The sequence below is a fragment of the Colias croceus genome, chromosome 15, assembly GCF_905220415.1.
Source record: "Colias croceus chromosome 15, ilColCroc2.1".
Taxonomy (NCBI): domain Eukaryota; kingdom Metazoa; phylum Arthropoda; class Insecta; order Lepidoptera; family Pieridae; genus Colias; species Colias croceus.
This window is the reverse complement of record NC_059551.1, coordinates 3,210,845-3,233,904: the sequence shown is the minus strand read 5'-3', so window position 1 is coordinate 3,233,904 and position 23,060 is coordinate 3,210,845. Positions and strand designations below refer to the sequence as shown.

The following is a 23,060-nucleotide window of genomic DNA, read 5'->3' as shown; positions in this document are numbered from 1 at the left end:
TCTAAGGTGTTCTAAGGTATGGGTTGAAAAAGAGGTAGGGTAGCTCTCGTGGTCGTGGTCGTCGTCATTTAAATAATGTCCTAAATTATGTTATAATTTTATTTCGAGTCTAGTTCATATATTAGATAAGATAAAATTCATAATACTTTCCCAGTATTACATATCCCTAGGATATTTGCCCAATATAAGCTTAATAATGGCTCAATATATTATGTACATTGGACAGCCATAAAATATGTATGATAAAAGTACCTATGTATCCAATAATAACTAATGAAGTTGATATTGTAGATTAAAAGCTCGATACGTGACATATTATGTAATTACAAAACACGTGCGTTTCACACATTTACATCATAATTCACAAGTAGATGTGGCGTGTGAAGATTTTAATAGTGTACAAAAATTCAGTAATGATTAAACCCGTCATAGTCAAGTCAAGTAACATTGTGAATTTCAAATGGAAATAAATAGCCATAGGAATCCAATTCAATACAATTTATGTGACCTTTGTACGTAATTACACCTAATTTATATTAATTACATAGTCGAAGTTGCGGGTTCTACCAGCTGTCGGCAAACCATTGATGAAGTGAGAGGCTCGATATGACCATGGCTTACTTCATTGACGGATGCTGTACGCCTGTACCTAACCTACCGACCGACCCCTAGCAAAAATAAACGTGAGCATTGTAATACAAAATTCTCTCACGCGCACACGCTCCGATTTTTATCCGTCGCCTTGTGCGCTCTGAATATTATTTTATTTTAGTGAATTATAATGTGTAGTGACACCTGCATATTCCATAAAACTAACTGTATATTTCAGTGATAAAATGTTAAAAATATAAGAAATTGTGAAATCCCAACGTGCTTAGTTACTTCACTATTTTTCAAGTGAGTATAAAAAGGAAATAAATTAATAGCACACGTTGTGTTTTATAAAAAGAACACTACAATCTGATAAACAGTATATTTAAGTCACAAAAAATGTGTAAACCGGTAACTATAGGAAGTGTTATCACTGAAGCCTAAAACGGAACAATAGATGGATTTTCACTTTCCATTCACCAATTTACCGAACCTTGTTCTTTAATATGTGTGCTAGTATCGGATTATCGGATAGACTCAAAATGCTCATAACGCGCTCTTTACGGTTTAAATTATTGGTTGTTAGATATTTTTTTTAATAAATAACAGTAGCTGCTTAGATCCATATAGCAGGAGGTACGAACACCTGATTGTATAATCTGTAAATTTACATTTTTTAAACATATAGGTTACTCGACTATTCTAATTCGCAAAAAAAATATTGTAAAAAAGAAGGGTAGACATAAAGAAAGGAACTCTTACTCGGTAAGTGTCCGGTACAGCTATAAAGTGAATCAAGTTTGTTGATCAATATTTATATATATGAAACTTTTCCACTATTAGGTATAATATGTTTTAATTTCAATTCCTACTATGTTTACCAATTGGAGCAATGGGGTCGATATAGTGTTACTTTACAAACTTTCTCAAAAACAACAAACTTCAGTATGTACGTGCGACGTATATTTCATTATACTTTCCATCATTTTGAGGAATAAATGGAAAATTTCGGTTATAATTTGATAAAAATATCTATAGTAAGTAATTCATAAATGCGAAGGCGTGTTTATTTTTCTTTCGGAGGAAGATCTGGAGAATGATATAGGCTACCTATTGGCTATTTATTACTGGGGAAGCCATGTCAATTTTTTGGTAATTTCCCTTGACTAAGCGGGCGAAGCTGCAGGCGGAAAGCCAGTTGTTTATAGTAATGAGTAATGACATTGCCTATGCAAATAACACAGTGTTCATGACATTACATTACAGGTTTGGTTTGAGGGTCTAACATCGTACGATATTACGACACGGCTAATAACTTTCTATGGTTCAATGAATGTGTTCTTAATTCGAAACCTTCTAATTTATAGGTATGCAATTTTGCCTTGAGCGATGAACAAAGCACACCTTGTTATACTTTATTAATACATACAAAATATAGGTAATATCTTAATATATTATGTGTCTTATAGGTATTTTTTATAATCAATCTTGAGTTATGGCGGGAGTTTTGGAAAATAGTCTATCTATCTATTAATTTGGTGTACCACAATGATAATAGTTCTAAAAATTATACTTATTCGATAAAGAATTTAGGAAATAACTTCTATATTCTGTTAACGTATTTTCGTAAAATCTTGTCAGTTAGTAAACACGTGAGCATTTTTGTTATTCTACGTGATGTAAAAGTCTATAAATATGGAGATTCCGGTGGCAGATTCTATTATGTGCGTAGTTACCTATGTAGTTTTTTCTTAACCAATTACCTATATGAAAATTGTAGGTACCTATTTACGTAAAGAAATTAAAAGAAGGTCTTGTTTTTTACATTCTAATTTGTTTTAAGGCATTATAAATTGTGTAATATAGTCATTTTATAAAAACTAAATTAAGGTGAAACATAAGCCTTGGTAGACTGCCAATGCCACCACCCTAATATGTTTATCATATAAAGTATTATGTTGACCCTGCGCAATATTCGACAACCGGACTACAAATCTTTGCACATTCAATAAAAATATATTACCTACGCAATTTTTTTGTGCCTTGTGAAAACATGAAAATGCGCGTTATGGAACTTCGTTACAAAATACTTATTTTTAATTTGAAAGTTTACCTACTTATGTCTACGACTCGGAAAAATTTAATGATGTAATTATTGATACTATAATAGGTAGGTATGTAGTAACATTTAGTTTTAAAATTAGTTTTATAATAAAAATATCAGGGGAAATTTTAACAAAATCGAAATTAAGTTTATGAACGTAATCTTTGAACGAAATAAATTAGGAGACAATTGTACCTACAGTAAAAGATATCTTAACCTATGTGGAAAAGGAGAGCATTCATTAAAAGCATGGTTTTCATTTACTTTACAGGATGTTAAACGAACAAGACCTCATGGTCGCTCGGGCGCTCGCTGCGGAGTCCAGAGAGAACTCGCCTGGTGGATCCCCCGGGCCTCTCCGCAAAAATCCTCTAAGCGGTGTGATTGACAAGTTGAATACATTCCGGTAAGTTATAAAATAAGGGTAGTAGGCTTCGTAGTAGGTAATAAGAACAAGTAACGTTTTACTTTTTATACATAGCATGCGAAGCTGGTACTCCTGAAAGAACGAATAGCAAATTGTATTACTGTATATTTGCGAAGATAAATCAAATTAATTTAATGTAGTGAACCTTTATTTTGCACAATTTATTCTTTCGCGTCTTTTAGCACATTTTTTATATGATAAACCTGTTTGATAAACATTACTTTTATTTATGTTGTTACCTATATATCTATATATGTATTACCTACATAATTTTATGATTTTATATTTTTATTTTATAATCATCTATGTGGATGACAACTGACAAATGGAGGAAAGCGCGGGAAACTTCGAATGAAGCGGGTGTAATTTTTCTTGGCTGTTAAAATAATTAATTTTTATATGATCAGTGGAGTTTGGTTTTGTATATATTGTTTATAATTGTATATATTTTATTAATTGTGTATAGTTAGTGTTTATTTAGGTAAGTTTTTGTATATATTTAATTTATAGTATGTAAAAAGTTAAATTTCGTGAGGTAAGGTTCGGTCTGATTGTTCTATGAACGATCCTCCGGATCCTATTCCCCCAGGACTGGTTACCCCCGGTCCTGAGGTAGCTAGTTACATTACTATCCCAAATGTTACAAATACATGCCTAGATCTGAATTTGGAGAGTACTCCAAAGAAACGTCGCTATAGAAAGCATGCAAAAGATTCAAATGAATCAATGATCACTGAAAATATTGATGTTGGTGATAAACTAAATAGACCTAATGATAATACTAAATTACATGACTCTGTTGCTTTACAAGATAGTCGGTGTGAATATGTACCTTCAGATTCCTTCCCTTATATTGTTCATGTACAGAGAACTGAAACATCACCCGGCGATGGCTCTACTCTGCATCCCATTACTTTTGGTTTTTAAAGAACAATAACATAAAAAACATTGTATCTGGTAGCATTAAAAAAATAGGCAGAAACCGTTGCATTGTTGCATTCACAACAGCGCAGGATGCTAATGAGTTCATCAAAAATAAAAATTTGGGTTGGCTTTAGTTAACTGTCGCACGAATTTGTTCGAAATATTTATATTGTTAGTTAGCTACGTAATGTAAGATTGTAATTCCGAAATATTATCGTTAGGAAACTTGTAGTTTTTTAGTTATTAATTTTTAAAGTTTATAATTTTTTGTACGAAAAAAGCGCATTTCTCCGTTTTGTTGTGCAAAAAAAGCGGACCAAGACGTTCCATTTCACTTTACTGTGACTTTAGTGCATTGATGCGTCAAAATGTGTCTAAAATATGGATAATTTTGGATTTTAGTTGTCGTAAAATGGAACGTATAGAGAGATTTGACATTGACATTGAAATAAAAAATAACGGCATTCCTTTTGCGCTTGCGTACCTGGAATGTGCTCTTTTGTTTTTTGTGATCTCCTAACGACCCCCGCGCTCTACCTGCACTTGTACCTGCTTCCCACGACGACCCGGCTTACGTTTTTTTGGATTTTGGACCTTGCCCTAACGACGACCCACGCGCTGTACCTGGACTTGCCTTTGTTTGAAATGGAACTACCTGCCGACGATGTCGCCGGCCCCTCGGGCTTGGCGGGCCCCTCGGGCGCCGCGGACCTCATTCCCCGTGCAGACAACGACCAGGACGGAGAGCTCTTGCCGGACCCCAACGACGGCAATCGAGAGCTGTACGGAGACTACGTACCTCGTCGTTTGTACGTGGATGAAATTCTACAAAGAATGAATCACGCTCGTCTAGTGAGGGAGTGCGGCACGAAGGAGCAGTGCATTGAATTTGCAGAAGCAAATCAAATGATACCAATGCAAAAATTATGCCCCCGACACCGCTCACCAATGCGGATTGAATTAACTGAAAATAATGTGGGCTATTTTCGGTGCCACAAGGCTCCCTGCCGTAATGCCCGTGGCAAAATTACACGGGCAAGAAACACGTGGTTCGAGAGAGCAAAAATTACTCTGCCGCAGGTGTTTCACTTAATGTATTGTTTCACCCGCCGGTGGAGTTATGAGACGGCAATCGAGGAAGACCCTGACATGAGGGGGGGGGCTACAATGTTTGTCGATGGCTACAGTTTCCGACTGGTATAATTACTGTCGCGAGACTGTAGCAATATACCAGCTGGAGAAACAAGAGACAATTGGCAAGATAGGTGGCCCTGAAAAATTGTCCAGATTGATGAGTCGAAGTTTGGAGTTAGAAAATTTAACAAAGGTAAGAACAATTTTATTTTCATTATATAGTTTACTAGCTTACCGCCCGCGGCTTCGCCCGCTTTGTCTAAAACCTAATAAATTATATATGAACTAAAACCTTCCTCTTGAATCACTCTATCTTTTAAAAAAGACCGCATCAAAATCCGTTGCGTAGTTTTAAAGATTTAAGCATACAAAGGGACATAGGGACAGAGAAAGCGACTTTGTTTTATACTATGTAGTGATAAATTGTGTGAACTAATTTGCCTTTCGGGTGAAAACTTAGGTAGCGAGGTTAAATAGGTAGCGAGGAGCGAAGCGACGAGCGTGTTAGGTTTAACCCTTGAACTGCCGCACGAGCCGAGCGAGCGAAGCGAGCGTGCCGCGGCAGCGGCCGGCGAGTGCCAGAAGCGACTTTAGGGCGATTTCCACTTCAAAGTATGTTTTCATTCTTTATAAAGTATGTTTCTTTGTTTTAGGTCGACGAGTGGAAGGCCACTGGGTGTTGGGCCTCATCGAGGATGGGAGTGAGGACCTGAGACTAGAAGTTTGCCCAGATAATATAAGGTCAGCGGAAGTACTAGTGCCCCTCATCAAAAAACATGTTCTAGAGGGGACTACTATACACACGGACTTCTGGCGGGCCTACGATTGCTTGGCAGAACATGGCTATATTCACAAAAAAGTGAACCACTCGGATCCTGATAATCCCTTTGTGGCTCCAGATGGGACTCATACCCAACGAATTGAGGCCCAATGGCGGGTGGTTAAACGTTGGTTTAAAAAAGACAATTATAACCACCCGTCCAACTTTGCAGATGTTGTAATTGAATATCAGTGGCGGAGATGGGTCCAAAAAAATAAATTGGACCCATTTTATGAACTAATAAAAGCAATAAATCATGTGTATAAATTTTAATAAATATATTTTTTTAATCTATTAATGTGTTTCATTTCACGGATATACTTTCCAAGCACTCACTACCTAAAGTTTTATCCATCCACCAATTCCATACATTTTGAGGTTAGAATAGGAAAATTGATTTTTCTCCAAAACTATTGGTTTCCTAACTTCCCCCTTTTGGTGGGAGGGTCCCCCCCTCCTCCCCCCCCTCCCCCCCACAAAAAACCTATAATACGTGCGGCAGTTAACTAAAGAAACCCCAAAAATTTGAGTAGTTATAATCTTAGTGCAAAAATTCCATCATTCAATATTACCAGAATTGGTATTGTTAAAGGCATTCCATCCGAGTGGTCCCCCGAGGAAGTAAAAGAATATGTGTCCACCCCAGTAGGTTGTGGTAAAATAATTAAGGTCCGAAGGATAAATTATAAGGTTAATATTAATGGTACTATATCTTGGAAACCTACACAATCAGTTGTTATAACATTTGATGGACAAGTTCTTCCTGAGCGTGTCTATGTTTGTTATAACTCTTTGCCAGTAAATTTATATATTTTCCCTACCATCCAATGTTATAAATGTTGTAGATATGGTCACACTAAAAATATTTGTCGTTCGAAACCTAGGTGTTACAAATGTGGTCAAGACCACACAGGCGACTCTTGTACGGTTGAAGAAGACTGTGCGTCATGTTTATTATGTTCTGGTTTCCATTATGCTTCTAACAAAATCTGTCCTGAGTATAAACGGCAAAAAGATATCAAAATATGTATGGCTCAAAAAAATATTTCTTATGGTGAGGCAAGTAAATTTTACCCACAAATTACAAAATCATATGGCGAGGTATTGATGGCACCCTCTTCTAATTCAACCCCAAACAGAATAAGTGTTAATAATACAAATTCTTCGTACAAAAAAACTTTTCATTTAAAACCTAAATTGCCTCCTAAGTCTATAAAGGGTTATGATAAAGTTGCTCATAATGATATTATTAGACAAGCTCAGATTCCTACGCCTGAAAATGGCTGCGGATATCAAGTGGTCCATAATGAAACCGAAACATCTCAGATTATGGATATTATAACTTCTTTGATAAACACTTTATTAAAAAATAAAACATTAAAACCGTCCAACGTTGCCACTTTGTATAAGTTAATTGATAGCATAATATGTAATAATAATGGATTCCAAAATAATACAGTGGAACTGCAGGAGCATAATTCCTAAGAAATCGGATTTAATTCATATTATAAATAAGCATGATCCTATTATAATCGCTCTTAATGAGACTTGGCTAAAACCAAATCTCAATTTTAGAATTCCAGGTTATGTTTGTGTTCGTGATGACAGAATTGATGGGTATGGTGGTGCTGCCATACTCATCAAAAAGTCTATACAATTTAAACGATTAGTATTACCAGCTCACAATAATAAATATTTAAATAATGTTGGAATTAATCTAAAAAATAGTCTCTCTATCATTTCAATTTATATATCATATAGCACTGCTTCTACGTTTACCTATATACAAAATTTAATTAGCTCTATTTCTACCCCTTTGTTGATACTGGGTGATTTTAATGCCCATCATCAATACTGGGGAAGTAGTATTACGAATAGTAGCGGCGTACAACTTTTAAATATCTTTGACAAGTATAATTTATGCATGCTCAATACAGGTGAGCGAACAAGACGTACACGAGCGAATGAAATTTTTAGTGCGGTAGATCTCTCTCTTTGCTCTCCAGGATTAGCATCATATATTTCTTGGTGTCCTCTAGCAACTTCATTTGGTAGTGATCATTTTCCCCTATTAATGACCATTCCTATAGGAAACAAAATACATAATACAAGCATAAAGCCTCGTTTGAGGTATAAGCTCCATAATGCAGACTGGCATAAGTTTAAAGAAGAGGTTGATCGCCAAGTTAAAGAGTTGCCTGAGATTAATGCAAGCAATGAAGAGTCTTGTTCTGTACATTTAGCCAAGATCTTGATTGATGCAGCTGATAAAACTTTACCCCACAAATCTATGCATCCTTCGAAAATTCCAAGTCCTCCTTGGTGGGATGAAGAATGTAGTAATGCTGTTAAAGAAAGAAAGCGCATTGAAAAAATATATGCCAATGACATGTCCGAAATAAATTATGAATTTCTTTCTCAAGCTATCAATTCCACCAGATTACTGCTTAAAAAGAAGAAACGAGAAGGTTGGAAATCTTTTTGCTCATCTTTAGCACCCGAAACATGCTCCAGAGAAGTATGGAAAAATATTAGACGCTTCCGATCAGCTTTCAAAGAACAGACATCAATAATATCAAAGGAATTAGCTAGTAATTTTATGGATAATTTAGCCCCGTCTACAGCAAGAGAGTTTATTCAATTAAAGCCTCCTATAATCTGCCCTATGGACCATAATTATGGCTCACTATTAGCTTCACTGTTTACACTTGATGAACTTAAAGGTATTTTATCATCTGTTAAAGATTCTGCTCCTGGGTTGGATGGAATTCCGTATTCTTTTATATCACATCTTTCTGAAAATTGCTTAAACTATTATCTTGATCTTATTAATTCCATCATGATTTCTGGGAATGTTCCGCTGTCTTGGAAATCTCAAGAAATCATTCCAATTTTAAAACCAAATAAATCTCCAACTGCAGTGTCTTCATACAGACCCGTTGCTTTGTCGTCTGTATTAACCAAAATTTCAGAACATTTAATAAAAAACCGTTTGGAGTGGTTCCTAGAACACAACAAAATCCTTTCAAAGACGCAATTCGGCTTTCGTAAGTCGAAAAGTGCTATTGGCAACATCAGCATCCTAACTACGGATATAAATTTAGCTTTTTCAAATGATCAACAAGTTATTGCCGCGTTTCTAGACATTCGTTCGGCATATGACAATGTAGTCATCTCAATACTCCAGAATAAACTTTATAAAATGAACATCCCTGCTTTATTGGTTAATTTCATTATAAATATATTAAAAGAAAGACATGTGGTTTGTAATGTTGACGACACAGTTAGTATTGTCCGTACTATCAGTAAAGGTCTTCCACAAGGGTCAGTTCTAAGTCCTATTCTATATAATGTTTATAGTTATGACCTAGAAAATGTATTTAGTAGTTATGTCAATGTCCTTCAATATGCTGATGATTTGGTATTGTACACTGTTGATTCAAAATTAGAGACGGCCAGTATTTTGTTAAATAATGGTCTTGCTGATCTTAATCGATGGATGGATCAAAATGGTTTGGATATTTCTATTGATAAGAGCGTTGCGGTAGTGTTTACAAAAAAACGAATAGTTCCTAGGGTTTGTGTCACTTATAATAATAAACAAATTCCAATTCAAAATCATGCAAAATTTTTAGGTATTATCTTAGATAGTAAAATGACAGGTACTTTTCACATCGACTACATTTGTACAAAATGTGAAAATATTTTAAATATGTTACGATGTCTTTCTGGGGTTTGGTGGGGTGCACATCCTTCTTGTATGAAATTGGTATATAATGCCTTGCTTCGTAGTATCCTAGACTACGGAATGTTTTTATTAGAAAGTGGAAATATAACTGCTCTTCACAAGTTGGATAAAATTCAAGCTAAAGCCCTCCGGATTGTTTTAGGTGCTATGAAATCGAGTCCCATAAACGCCCTTCAGGTTGAATGTGGAGATCCTCCACTGACGATCAGAAGGCAATATTTATCTGATAGATTTTTGTTCCGTATAGTACAATTCACCAACCATCCATTAATAAACAGGTTAAAAATGTTAAACGATCGAATACGTACGTCTTCATTCTGGAAAAATAAATCTATACCTTGCTTAATTGTAAGTTACCGTAAATTCATTTCAATGTCAACCAATATTTTTCAGTCACCAGTTTTACCGCTTTTTGCTTAGGCTTTTTGCTTATAACTACCAGAGCCTTTTGATCAAACCAATTATAAAGTACAATATAGGAATCAGTAAGCATGATAATATAGATTCAAATGTAAACTTTAGATTTAATGTTGATAAGGAGTGGCGTAATTGGCATCATATTTTTACTGATGCGTCTAAATCATCAACTGATAGTTGTGTTGGAGTTGGTATATTTCACGTTCAATATAAGATTACACAAAAGATTAAGCTACCGCCGGAGTCTTCAGTCTTTACTGGAGAGTGCTTTGGGCTCCTAAAAGCATTAGAATATATTAAATTAATGAAGCTACCTAAATCTGTAATTTTTTCTGATTCAATGAGTTCTCTGCAATGCTTAGATAAATATTCTTTTTACAATAAACCATTTTACCCTGTTATTTTTCAAATCAAAAATAAGTTATATGAATGCATTAATCTAGGTTACCTGGTAACTTTTGCTTGGATCCCGAGCCATCGTGGAATCCAAGGAAATGATAGGGCTGATAGCTTGGCCAAGGATGCGGTGCAGTGTGGAGATATGTTTCCATACATGAACTATTCTCATGATCTGCTAACATTACCGAAGCGATATCTCTTTGAAACGTGGAATACAGTCTGGGCAGATACTGGGCAATGTAAGGGAAGGAATTTTTATAGAATCCAACCGACAATTCCAATAAAGCCTTGGTTTGTTGGTGTTGAAGCAAATAAATTGGTTATATCTTCAATAAGTCGCATGAGAATTGGACATATGTGTATTCCTAGTCATTTAGCCAGAATTGGTGTGTTAAATACTGAAGTTTGCGAGTGTGGAGAGGACGAGGGAAATATAGACCACATATTTTTCTCTTGCTCTCTATACGACCATTCTTCCTTTTTTGATTCCTTAATATCCTCAAATGTTCCTCTTCCTACTCGTATGTCCTATCTATTTATGTACCCTAAAAAATATCTAAGTAATATATCTAATTTTATATGTAGCAATAATATCAAATTGTAATGTTCATTAATTTCCATATAATCTATTTAATTTATGTAAATATGTATTAATATAATGTAAGTATTATTATTTTTTTCCTAAACTCTTTTGATCACCTTGCTATCGTCCTACCCTATTTTCCCGTGTATGGTTTCCCTACCTTTAACTTGACACTGGCAAATGGTTATCTTCTTGCCATAACAGAAAAAAAAAAAAAAAAAAAAACTGACAAATGACACTTACGTGATTGTCAATGTCACGTCATAACGTCATAACCTGAAAAAATAGTAGGTATGATTGTTTCTGAATATAGAAATTATTTATAAACAAAACAAACGTACAGAATTTTTATAGTTCAACATAGATTTAATGGTAATTATTGTTATTTTTTCCAATTACGTAAAAAATCATATATTCGTGTATATGTATGTAATAACTTGCTAATTATGATCGCACGTCAGTGTATTTTGTGGTTTGTGTGTTATGAAGATGGATAACAAAAGAAATAAATGTGCAACTACGAGCAAAGCAATTGAAGAAGACGATGAAAGGTATTAAATATTGTAATATTTTATACATTTACTTTAAAGTATCTCTTTATGTGTAACATAACCTTATTTTGTAGTAAATATCGGCGATTTCTTTAGTTAGCCTAAACAATCAACAATTTAACTGAAATTAGCATATTTAAGTGAAATGATTGTTATTCTAGAAAAATAACGTTGAATATAATCATAGCTTGAATCATGGCATTTGTTTCTTCTAAAAAACCTTAGGCATTTAAAAGCTTTTAAAGTTTTAAGCATAATATTATATACTCATCAATTCATCATCATTGATTTATATTCTAAGGACCAGTTTTACTACTTGTTGATAGTGTTCTGTTAGCCTATTTGACACTAAAAATAAAATACATAGATAGATCTCTGATTAGGTATGTCGGACTGTAAATTTCCATTTAAAATTAAAAAAAAATTATTTACAATGAATATTGATGGCTTGGATAAAATAAGTGGTAAAGATGATGTCCAAAAAATGGGTAATTTCAATTTCAATTTTTTTATATTTAATTATGAATCCATTGGTACACATTTCATTCCTGTCAATTCTGGGTTTATGGTTCATACATTTTTGACATGTCCTGAATAAACTACTTCAATATTTAAAACAAATGGGAACCAACTAAGACGGCTTTGCTATGGTGTTGCTAAAATTATGATCATTACATTTATTCATCTGTCATTAATAAAATGAAATAATGAAAAACAGGATAACGAAAGTCGGATCCATTTTATATATCATTTTTGTTTTTTTAAGCTATTGCATAGCTTCTATCGCGGGCCTTGAGCGCGGGGACCGAATCGAGAAATTCCGTAACGAAAAACCTCACGCTTCCCACTCCAACGGGCACGGAGGTGTGGCTTGAAGGTATGCTATGCTATAGCTTTACTGCAGCAGTCCCCGAGTGCCACACGTCTTTTTTTTATATTATGCTTATTAGTCCTCATAGATCACAAACATTTATGCATAAATATGGAGACAATCTCTCACACTAATCATTACACAGCGAAGGAAACCGTCAATCTTATAGTAGAAGTGAAATTATTTATCATAATATTATCTTCTTCACTTTGCTGATAATATTTTTATCATGTTTTAAAAAAGACTTTGTACCTTGCTATACTTATTGAAATATTATATTAAAAAAATGAATATTCACACTCGATGTATTCATTATTTTCTCAATTTATTTCACCTTTATATGGCAGTTGCTTTTGAAGATAACTTAATTATTGTAAATTGTAAAGTATCCCATCTTACTGTTGATATTTTCTAATCTTTTATTGATTAAATAGTGAAGAAAATATTATATATTCCCATTGTCATTAATATAACAAAGCGCAAGTTCTAATTTGCAAAATAATTAAATTAGTATTTTGAGGCAGAATTTCAACTGGCTTTTCTAAAAGTATTGCAGTGAATAATATGAATAATTCGTATGCAGTCGTTAATATTAAGGATAGCGTTTTAGTTTCGCGGAACGTTGGCGCGGACTAATTAAGTAATTATACGAGATACAGATTAAGGCTAGTACTTTCACTTACCAGTCTGGAGAATTTGATCATTATAATTTTCAGCAAATGTCTCGCGTGTTTCAACGTATTAGTTAGACAGTAAAGCACTTTCTCACTAATGTGCTAAATCTAGATTATGTTTATTATTAACAGACAATTAAATTCCCAATTATCATGAAACAAAATGTTCTCAATAATGTGCTAAATCTAGATTTTGTTAATTAAAAAACAATTAGATTTTCAATTATGATAAAACAAAATGTTCGTAAACTTACGATCCATAATGTTAATAATTTACGATACTAGAAGTTTGCATTTAACAAAGAATCTTGTTAATGCTATAGTACATGGATTAATGATTATTGATAATGAATTAGCCATTGAATATTCATTGCATCTCGTCAATTCCATGAATCGTTGCGTTACATCCACCGGGCTGCACGCGGGTGTTGTTTATAATTTCGCACACGCATTCGGCCCGTGTCCCTATCACCGCAACATTATGCTATCAGGCGTTCAGCCGTCCATCCGTGATCCGTCAGTTGGTTAGTCACACGGGAGGCGCGATCACGTGCGCTAAGTGTACCGCTGCCGCTCGCTCACCTCCCTCCTTGCACTATAACGTGTTCGAAGTTTCGTTGTATTCGCGAGTGCTAAATTTTGCAACATTCGTACTAGAAGGCCGTGCCCGTATTGAGAAATACACAAACGTCGTGATTATGGAAAATTGAGTTTTGTTTTGAGTTGTGCGAATTTTAAACAATGTTGTCGATGGAGTCGCTGTGGTGCAGCTCCGAGTCGGAACTGTCGACGCTGAGGATGTGCAAGAGTGTCGAGAGGTCGGAGAGGTTCAAGAGGAAGCCCTCCAAGAGTTTGATCCCTCAGGGCCTCTTGCACTCGCACCCGGAGCCCCAACACCGCCACCATAGACAACGCCGGTCCGGTACTTGGCCGTAAGTGCAAACTTATAAGAAACTAATAAATTATAAATAATTTCTATGAATTCTGGAATTCAGATAAGACTGACATTTCACAGAATATGCATAAAAACATCGCAAAGATTAATTTCCAAGATAAAGCTGTTTTTTCGAAACACAAATTAAAGTTTGGGAGAAATTTTGTTTACATAATTAAGCCGGCATACTGTGTAACTGTGTGATTAATGCTTACCTATTCATAGAATTGTTTCCAAAACAAAACAATAATTTGTTTATATGTATTCCAAGAACATGTTTAGCACACACATTTTTCTGGTTTGCGCTATACAGATCTTCGGATTTAGGCCACTAGGCTAACGAACTTCTCTCCGTTCAAACCTAGAACACCCAGTTTAAACAAAAATAATACTTTACAACCAGGACTATAATGTAGCCCTCTTAACAGATGAATATCTTATTAGTAAAAGTAGAGCAGACATAATTAATGAATAATATTTGTGATAGGTAAATACAGGTTGTTGACCCTAATTATAAGACTGCATGGACTAATCTACATTCAAAAAGTCGGCCACAGATATGTATTAAAATATAGGTTTTGCTAACCGAGTATACTTTATGGGCTATAATAACATGGATGTGGTTAGTTTTACACCAATCAAAACACACTGATAAACGAAAATCAGTTTCTATTGTCCATTTGGCCCGTTATAAAGATAAAACAGATTTATTTACTAATTCAAGAATTGTTTTAATCAATAGTTGATAAATTAAACAATCACATTACATATTATGTCTATTTATTAATTGGAACATAATCACAACGAAGATTTCAAGAAATTGGTAATAAGATACTAATTTTAATTTGATATTGCGAGTGAAGCTGCGGATTGAAACTAGTTATTTATTAAAGGGTAGCCATAATCCTAATTTTCCGAATATTTGACCTCCGGCCTGACCTCTCTTTCGCTCTGAATAGCGTATTCCGCTCCTATAAGCAAAGAGGTCTTCATTACTTTGACAATTATAAAATACGGTTAAATCACGGCTTGATGAAGCGAAACGAAGGTTTTTTCATAGTCCTAAATTGTGTGTACAAAGAGAAATTACCTGTACCACAGATAATATAAAACTATACCCTGCACTATAATATACTTTATTGATTCAAGTGCAGTTATAATATGAATCCCTTGGCTTCTGAACTAGTTTAATAAAGTGTCCCTGTAGTGTCCCAGTGATGCTGTTAACTTCATAACATGAAAGTTAATGCCAAAAGAGATCAAAGCGTAAAAATAGAATAATAAAACTGTACGTACTATCAGGTTTAGATGTCAATAAAACTAATTAAAGTATAGTGATCTCTTTACCTTTAAAAACAACCAAGCATATTATACTGTATACATGTATGTACTGAATTCATGACGCAGTCGTTAGTTACCATGACATTCTCTAGCAATACAAAAGCGAAAAGCAGCCGATTTTACATTTTGAGACAGAAATGAACAAAGAACAGCGTTTAGAGAGCTGCCTTACTTTATTGTATATCTACATAAAATCCGCAAATTATATGAACAATGCCAGCATCTATCGGGGCAACCTTATCCAATATAATTAACGACCCATTTTCCCACACACCATGGCATGTGTATATAAGTATCGGTAGAACCGAATACAAAAGAAATAAAATAGATTCAAACTAAAACATCCATTTATTCAATTACATTTCTTCTAGAAGCACTTTTGAATCGTCATAACATAATTTTACAATTTACCATCGATACGGAAAGCAATAAGCATTTTCTATGGAGAAAAACCGGCAAGAAACTCCGTAATTCACATACAAGAATACATAATACATTCAATTAAACTTAACACGCTATAATATTACATAATAGTTCCCAAGTTATCTCATTACGTCGGTGTCAGAGTATCGAATTCATTAGAAACACAGCCAGGTGCCAATTAATATGCATAGGTTATCAACGTGAAAAGATTATGGCCTAGATGACATAACGGTCTATGTACCATTGACCAGTCGATCCTTGTATTGTAGAACTAGTAACTTTCCGGATTGACCAGGATACGAACTGAAAATATGGCCTTTGTTACTCGGGATTAAGTCAGAGGAAGTTAAGCTTCCAATTGGTGAAGTAATTTTCGTAAACGGTACAGTAATATTTGGGTTCAATCACTGCTATCAATGATTGCGTTTAGTAACGAATTTGATTCATTTAATTTTATCTGACCGCACCTTTCCATATTAAAATTGAATATGATAAGTAGCGGTAAATTATAAAAGAATACTCAAATAACATCATACTTACGAATAAAAAGGTAAATAGGCTAGAGTACTTCGTTTTTGCCAAATAAATATTTTTAAGGCTTCGTTTCGCTCGATACTTGATTACACTGTGTCAAGAAGCTGACCCAAAAACCTCTTGTTATGTATTTTACTTTCGCTTTTATTTAAATTCATATTTTAATAGCTTTCTTGTTTTAATGTTATTAATAAAGTATCAGGTGTTGTTAATTGAATTACGACGTACATGTAACAGGAAAACTATGTAACATACCTCTTCATTTCCTGTAAAATACATAGTTTTGACGTAAGTGCTACATTAAAATTTAAACAGGATATTTCAGTTATAATATTGATGTTTTGCATTAAAACAAAACATGTATTATGTGTCGAATAAAACACACAGCGTTGGATGAAGAAAGCAGTCTATGAATCCTATATATCTCTATGCAAATTGGGTCACCTTACCAAATATCGATGGATCTTTCACCTCACTAGCAAGAGCGCGTCCCTAGTATGGCATCTGTCATCATCGCCTTTGAAGCGCTGTCATCTTCCAAGCTCCATAGCATCTTCATCAGCAAGCAGTAAACTGCAACGCTGTGTGTTTTATTCGACACATAATACATGTTTTGTTTTAATGCAAAACATCAATATTATGTGTCTTTCTAAAACACACAGCGTTGGATGAAGATGTGTTTGATATCTGCTGGTGAAGAAAGACATACAAACGCTATGTTGAAAATAAATTATCTTGTTAATATTGTAATACCTAAGTGCTGTATTAACAACTTAAATTTCATTCCTTACAGAATGTTAAATGAACCTGTTGTATTGTAAAATAAATTTATATTTTAAATTCTAAAAACAATACAAGGGGGTTATGTAATAACAACAAAAATTGTTTTTCTTTCATATTGTAAGAACTAACCATATAGGTATCCTCTAAATTTTAAATTATTCTCCTCAGATAATCTTCTCAATAAGCCAATACTAATGAACTAAGTCTTAGAACCTAAGAGCTGCTTAATTATTTCTCTATATCTTTGATACAAATCAAAGTTCAAATAATAACATAAAAATAAAATTTTATAAATTATAACTCAAAGGAAAATTAATGTCACCAAGGATAAACAATGGAGCCTCTAAGGCTAAATACTACAGTAAATAACATCTGTATATAAAATAACTATAATAAGCAATGTTAACACAACTGTACCTTAAGCATTAAGCATGTTTGTTACACATTGATCATTACTATGATCTTAAATTAATTACACTGAATTAAATAATAAATTAAACGGTTTCAGGTTACCTTAAAGTAAACCAGACTCACTGGCACTGGCTAAATTGACTGATTGACAGTAAAACTTTTATAATTGACTGTATGGTCCTTCCACTGCCTCCACGGGTTGGTGCCCTTACCACATTCTTGAAGCCACTGCTGGACAGGGCTGCTACGTTTACTGTCCTTAAGATCTGGAGGGACCTTAACTAGCCAGAGATAAAGGTTTGTGTTGCAAGGTTAAAGGGTCCGCCCCTTTATAGATAAGAATCAATTATCTACTTTTAAGATTGAAAATCAGTCCTTTGTTACTTGAACCAACCTTTCCACATGGGTCACTGGGCATATCTATGTGACTGAGTTTCCTCACAACCGACCACCTGATGGATAATTTGTTGTTGTATCCATTTAGTATCCAAATTCAGGTCAGGTTATAATCTTATCTTGCTGTGATAAAAAACTGTATTTTGAGGTTTTCAGAAGTCATGTTCATGTCATGAACAGGGTCAGCTTGCTTATGATAGACTTAAGCCAATTAAATAGAATCCCTGTGTACTAGATTACATGCATTTTTTTTTTTTTTTTTTGCATTATGAAAGTCACCTCCTGCTTGGAGGGTCATATGTTGGCACTGTGGAGGGGCACCACTACTTAACTGCTCTTTCTCCTTTGCTTTACAATGGGCTGTTTTCTCCCCTCCCCCCCCCTTTTCTGACTGAGCAGTTGGGGGGCCATAAGGCCGTAAGGCCATTCACCAATGGTCTGAGTGCTCATGACTTCCGGGTCAATAACCATATATAACCATAATAGTCAATAACCATAAGCCATCTTTAGGCGCTTGACATTGAGTTGCGGAGAAATGCCCATATATTATTATTATTTATTATATCAACCATAAGCCACCCTTGAGTGCTCTGTATCTGCCCCGGTCCCGGGGTGCGAGGTGCGCTAGTGCACTTGGAGGATTACCCTTGAAAGGGAATATTCAGTCTAGGCGTCAGCTCCATCAACGACTGCAGATGTCGCAAAATTCGGAGCAGGCTTTGGCAAATATGCCTTGGCACTAAAGCATTCCTTTGGGTAGCGAAATGGTCCATATCAGGAGCTTCCGAAATATTATATTTCCTGCTGTACAAGGTAGGAGAAGCCACTCCGGTACAGGTTGATTTCTTGAGAGGCAATCTAAATCAAAGGCCACTTAGGCGTCCTGGAAGCGTGCCAAGAGTTATTCTCAACTTTTCAGCTAGGTACAGTTACTCAGTTGTAAGAGCTAAGAGAGTCAGCAACCTTTGTATGTGGGCGACCAAAGTCTGATTGATAGCTTGGGCTACAGGATGTGCGCCCCTTGCAATTTACTCAGAAGCACTTTTATTGCATATCTGGTACACGACATATAAGTCAGAAGTTCTAATGCCAAGTCCCCTGCTTCCCTCTTCATTTCTCTGACAGGTAAGTACTGTTCAGATGTCCTACTCAGCCCGCATCCGCGGTATCTGTAGTTAGGAAGTGAGAAACTTGTTCTTTTACAAAGACTATTACATTTCTGTTTATGTTTCTTTTCCACAACTCTTAAGTCTTGTATAGCATGTAGAGGGAAAGCCTTTCTCTCTTGGTCTGCTGTGCGCGAAACTCTAGAGAAATACCTGGAGGCGACAACTGTACAGTCCTCTCAGTGTTAGATGTCTAGAACTGTCTGCAACTCTTATTTAGACATGGTCCTTTTAATGACTACCACAGTATGCTCTATCTTTGAGGCTTTTGGGACTGGCAATAACACAGACATTTCTATAGTATCACACATGAGGCACAAGTATCCAGGCTTACAATGTACACTTTGTAATTGATGTGCCAAACCTGCCTTCCCAAAATCTCTATGGTCTCCGGGACCTGTAGAGTTAATTGGAACAATCCTTGTAGACGAAAAGATAATTGTCTAACTAGAAGGCTGTAGCTCATTCTGTGGCTTTACTAAAATCTCCATGGTCTCCGAGACCTGTGAAGTTAAATTATTAGAATAATCCTGATAGTTTAACTAAATCAGAGGGCTGTGGCCCCTTTTGTGATTGGAGTGCCAATCAAGCTCTACCAATATCTCCATGGTCTCCGCGACCTGTGAAGTTGAATTGGAATAGTCTTGTCAATCAGGCTTTACCAAAACCCCCATGGTCTCTGCGACCTGTGAAGTTGAATTGGAATAGTCCTGCCAATCAGGCTTTACCAAAACCTCCATGGTCTCCGCGACCTGTGAAGTTAAATTGGATTAGTCATGGTAGACCCAAAAGATAATTGTCCAACTAAATCAGAAGGCACTTTATGTGGCTGTAGTGCCAATTAAGCTTTTCCAAAATCCTCACAGTCTACAAGACCTGTGAAGTTAATTTTGCAACGGTCTCAATAGACCAAAACTTAATAGCTTAAATAAAACAGAAGGAGGGCACCTCCAGCCTGTAGGGTCTCCGCGACCATTTGAAATGGCTGCCATATGCAGGCAGAAAATAGGCCAATGATGCCTGATTGTACAAGCCAATCCTGGCCTTGTGAGAATCTCATTACTGTTACCAATGATGTCTAATTTTACAAGACAATCCTGGCTTTGTAAAAATTTAATTACCGTTATAATCTGTGATATGTATCCAAATTACCTGGTTAATACCTAGGTGTTTAGGTGTCTCAGGTTGAATATCAACCTGGCGGAGCCATCAGCTCTTATTGCCAGAAGCATATCTGAATGTAAGTATGGCATATATTTTTCTGGGTCTTTCTGGACACAGTTCTTTCAGCATAACCATACTAAGCTAATCATGGCTAAGGACACCTTGTACATATTTTCAGTACATATTTTTGTATAAGATACAAATAAAAAATACAAAGATTTTGGTTACTTTACTGTTGATATTATAGAATTGTTCTCACACCTGAGTGTTAATTTTAAGGCAAGCTCTTTCACTTAAGTAAGAAAGGAACTAGATAAGAACGAGAGAACTAAACAACATTATCATCGGTAACATTATAACCAAGAATGATCTCATTCAACTGTTCGGGGATACAGTAAATATGGGTCCTTGATGATGATAATGTATATAAACATATCTACCTCTTATAATCTGCAATGTCTATTTCTTATGATTTTTCACTACTATTCAAATAAGTACCCATAGAATCAAAGCTTATTCTGGTATCAATTGGCTATGAAAATAAGCTCCTTATGTTAAGAATTATTTACCGTAAGATAAATTAGGTAATCTCAACTTGCAGTAATAAGTAGCTCCTACTGAATATTGTGTGAGACTGTTGCTCATATTATACACTCTATATCATATCCTATAATAAGTAATGTAAAATCTATATGTGACATGTATCAATATTGAAATAATATTAAAATAGTTAATTAACAATTTCTTCTCTTTAGAATATTGTGATAGACAGGTTTTGTAACTAACTATCTAAAATCTAAGTACATCTTAATTGTCTTGAATTATTTATGTAGTCAGTGGGCACTAAGTAGTAGGTACTCACTTTTGTTGAGGTAGTTACAATTGAATGGTCTAAGTGATTGAGATGCCTCACTACCTGCTGAGTGCTGGGGCTCGTTAGCCAGAGGGGATCACGGTGGATTCCTTATACCTAAGTACCTTCTACCTAGGTAGCCTAACGCTATTTCACAAGTCTGGTTAAAAGCAATACTTGACACAGTAACCAATGTGCCTGTGTATGATAAAGAAACCCGATGATAATGTAGTGATCTCATTATAGGCATGCATTGTGTTTTATTAATTACCTACATCTAAATATTGATGTATTTGTGTCAAATACTGTGAAATGTATGCCACGTGCTGGATGAAAATCTATGCACGAGTCCGGACATGTTCTGACAAGTTTGATTGTACTTACGGAATTTCTCGTCTCCCGGTCTCTTGGGCAGTGACGAACCATTACTTCTCTCGTCCTCCGAGGACGAAAAAGAGTTCCCGCCACTATTATACATACCAAAGCACCGGTTTTCGAATTTCCTTCCGACAACGTGTTCTTTTGTGTTTCATATTAAAACTAATTCCGTTTTTCACTAGAAAAACACTAAAATTTAACGCGTGTGTGTTTTATCACACTTAATATTCGAGAATTATAATTATATATATTCGAATTCGAGAATTATATTCTGCGCGATGTTATTGCGCACGAATTCATAAACGCTATGGAGCTTGGAAGATGACAGCGCTTCAAAGGCGATGATGACAGATGCCATACTAGGGACGCGCTCTTGCTAGTGAGGTGAAAGATCCATCGATATTTGGTAAGGTGACCCAATTTGCATAGAGATATATAGGATTCATAGACTGCTTTCTTCATCCAACGCTGTGTGTTTTAGAAAGACACATAATATTATAATTGTGATAATTGGTGAGGGTGGATGAATGGCTGGATATAAGTATGTTTGTTACCTTTTCACGCAAAAACAGCGCATATCGAATTTTTATAAAATATGATACAAATATTTATTAGTCTTCAGTAACACATCATTATTAACACTTGGACGATTATTTAACAGAGATCACGAGAGCAAAACCGCAGAATCTCGCTTGTTCCGAGTGTAAAACTTGACACTCACGTAGGTAGTGTTCAAAATAGGTCGTATAATTTATCTCGACCTCCAGACTACAGAATATTCAAGATATGAACATAAAAATACGATAACAATATTTTGATTTACTTTTTATTGTTCTTAACGTACGTTTTATAAAAGATAAACAAAAGTATTTGATGAATATGTAAACAGGGATATACAGTATACTTAAATAAGTTTTTATCTCTAGCATAAAATATGGTTTCTTTGACATGATATTGTTTTAACAGATTTTTAACTTTTAAGTGCCAGCAAAACTAATTAAATGTGACGTACAAACATTAATTAGAATTTAAAGTCCGTACATCCATAATCCACATCCATCCAAAAAAATCTATATGATTTACGCTATTGGGATTTCTAAAAAAGCGGAGAACCTCTATAAAACCTGTATGTAGCCATTACTTTGTGCTAAGTGGGTTTTTGCAAACATCTGCTCATTCCGCATTCACCTTACATATGTGCAAGCCTGTGCTTTCCCCACCAAATGTCACGGAGACCATTTTAGAAGATGTCTGTACGAACCAGTTTTAGGAAGGATAAAGTGGACATAATGCAAACTATGATAAGTATGTTGTCGAAGAATTTGTCTGTCTTGTTGGAGAAACATTAAGAATATGCAAATCATGTAATTACTGATAATTGCGACAAATTAATGTTTTAAAAATTTGCTGATCTGACCTTTTATTCTGTCCAAA

The 23,060-nt window shown here is 35.0% G+C and overlaps 1 protein-coding gene and 2 long non-coding RNA genes across 9 annotated transcripts in view; 1 reads left to right on the top strand and 2 right to left on the bottom strand.

Moving 5' to 3' along the window:
- The first annotated feature begins 690 nt into the window (after window positions 1-690).
- Window positions 691-23,060, top strand: part of LOC123697783 (NAD kinase-like) — a 41,788-nt gene continuing 19,418 nt past the window's right edge. Inside the window, exons 1-2 of one of the 3 annotated variants that reach the window (XM_045644327.1) lie at window positions 691-897; window positions 2,967-3,101. In XM_045644327.1, coding sequence (XP_045500283.1) covers window positions 2,968-3,101 — 134 coding nt within the window. In that variant the 5' untranslated portion in view covers window positions 691-897; window position 2,967. Of the gene's footprint in view, window positions 898-2,966; window positions 3,102-11,426; window positions 11,699-13,735; window positions 14,176-23,060 lie in introns of those variants that run through there. The other 2 variants (XM_045644329.1, XM_045644325.1) reach the window with 2 other exon arrangements.
- LOC123697786 lies at window positions 2,908-3,351 on the bottom strand. The gene is made up of 2 exons (XR_006752276.1): window positions 3,268-3,351; window positions 2,908-3,194 (listed from the first exon to the last, which is right to left on the bottom strand). It is a non-coding gene; the product is annotated as an uncharacterized LOC123697786 (long non-coding RNA).
- Window positions 16,804-21,783, bottom strand: LOC123697785. Of its 5 annotated transcripts, none has more exons than XR_006752275.1 (2): window positions 21,729-21,783; window positions 16,804-17,162 (listed from the first exon to the last, which is right to left on the bottom strand). It is a non-coding gene; the product is annotated as an uncharacterized LOC123697785 (long non-coding RNA). The 5 variants fall into 5 exon arrangements; XR_006752270.1 differs by having other exon boundaries at window positions 16,804-17,165; window positions 21,633-21,767; XR_006752272.1 differs by having other exon boundaries at window positions 21,633-21,767.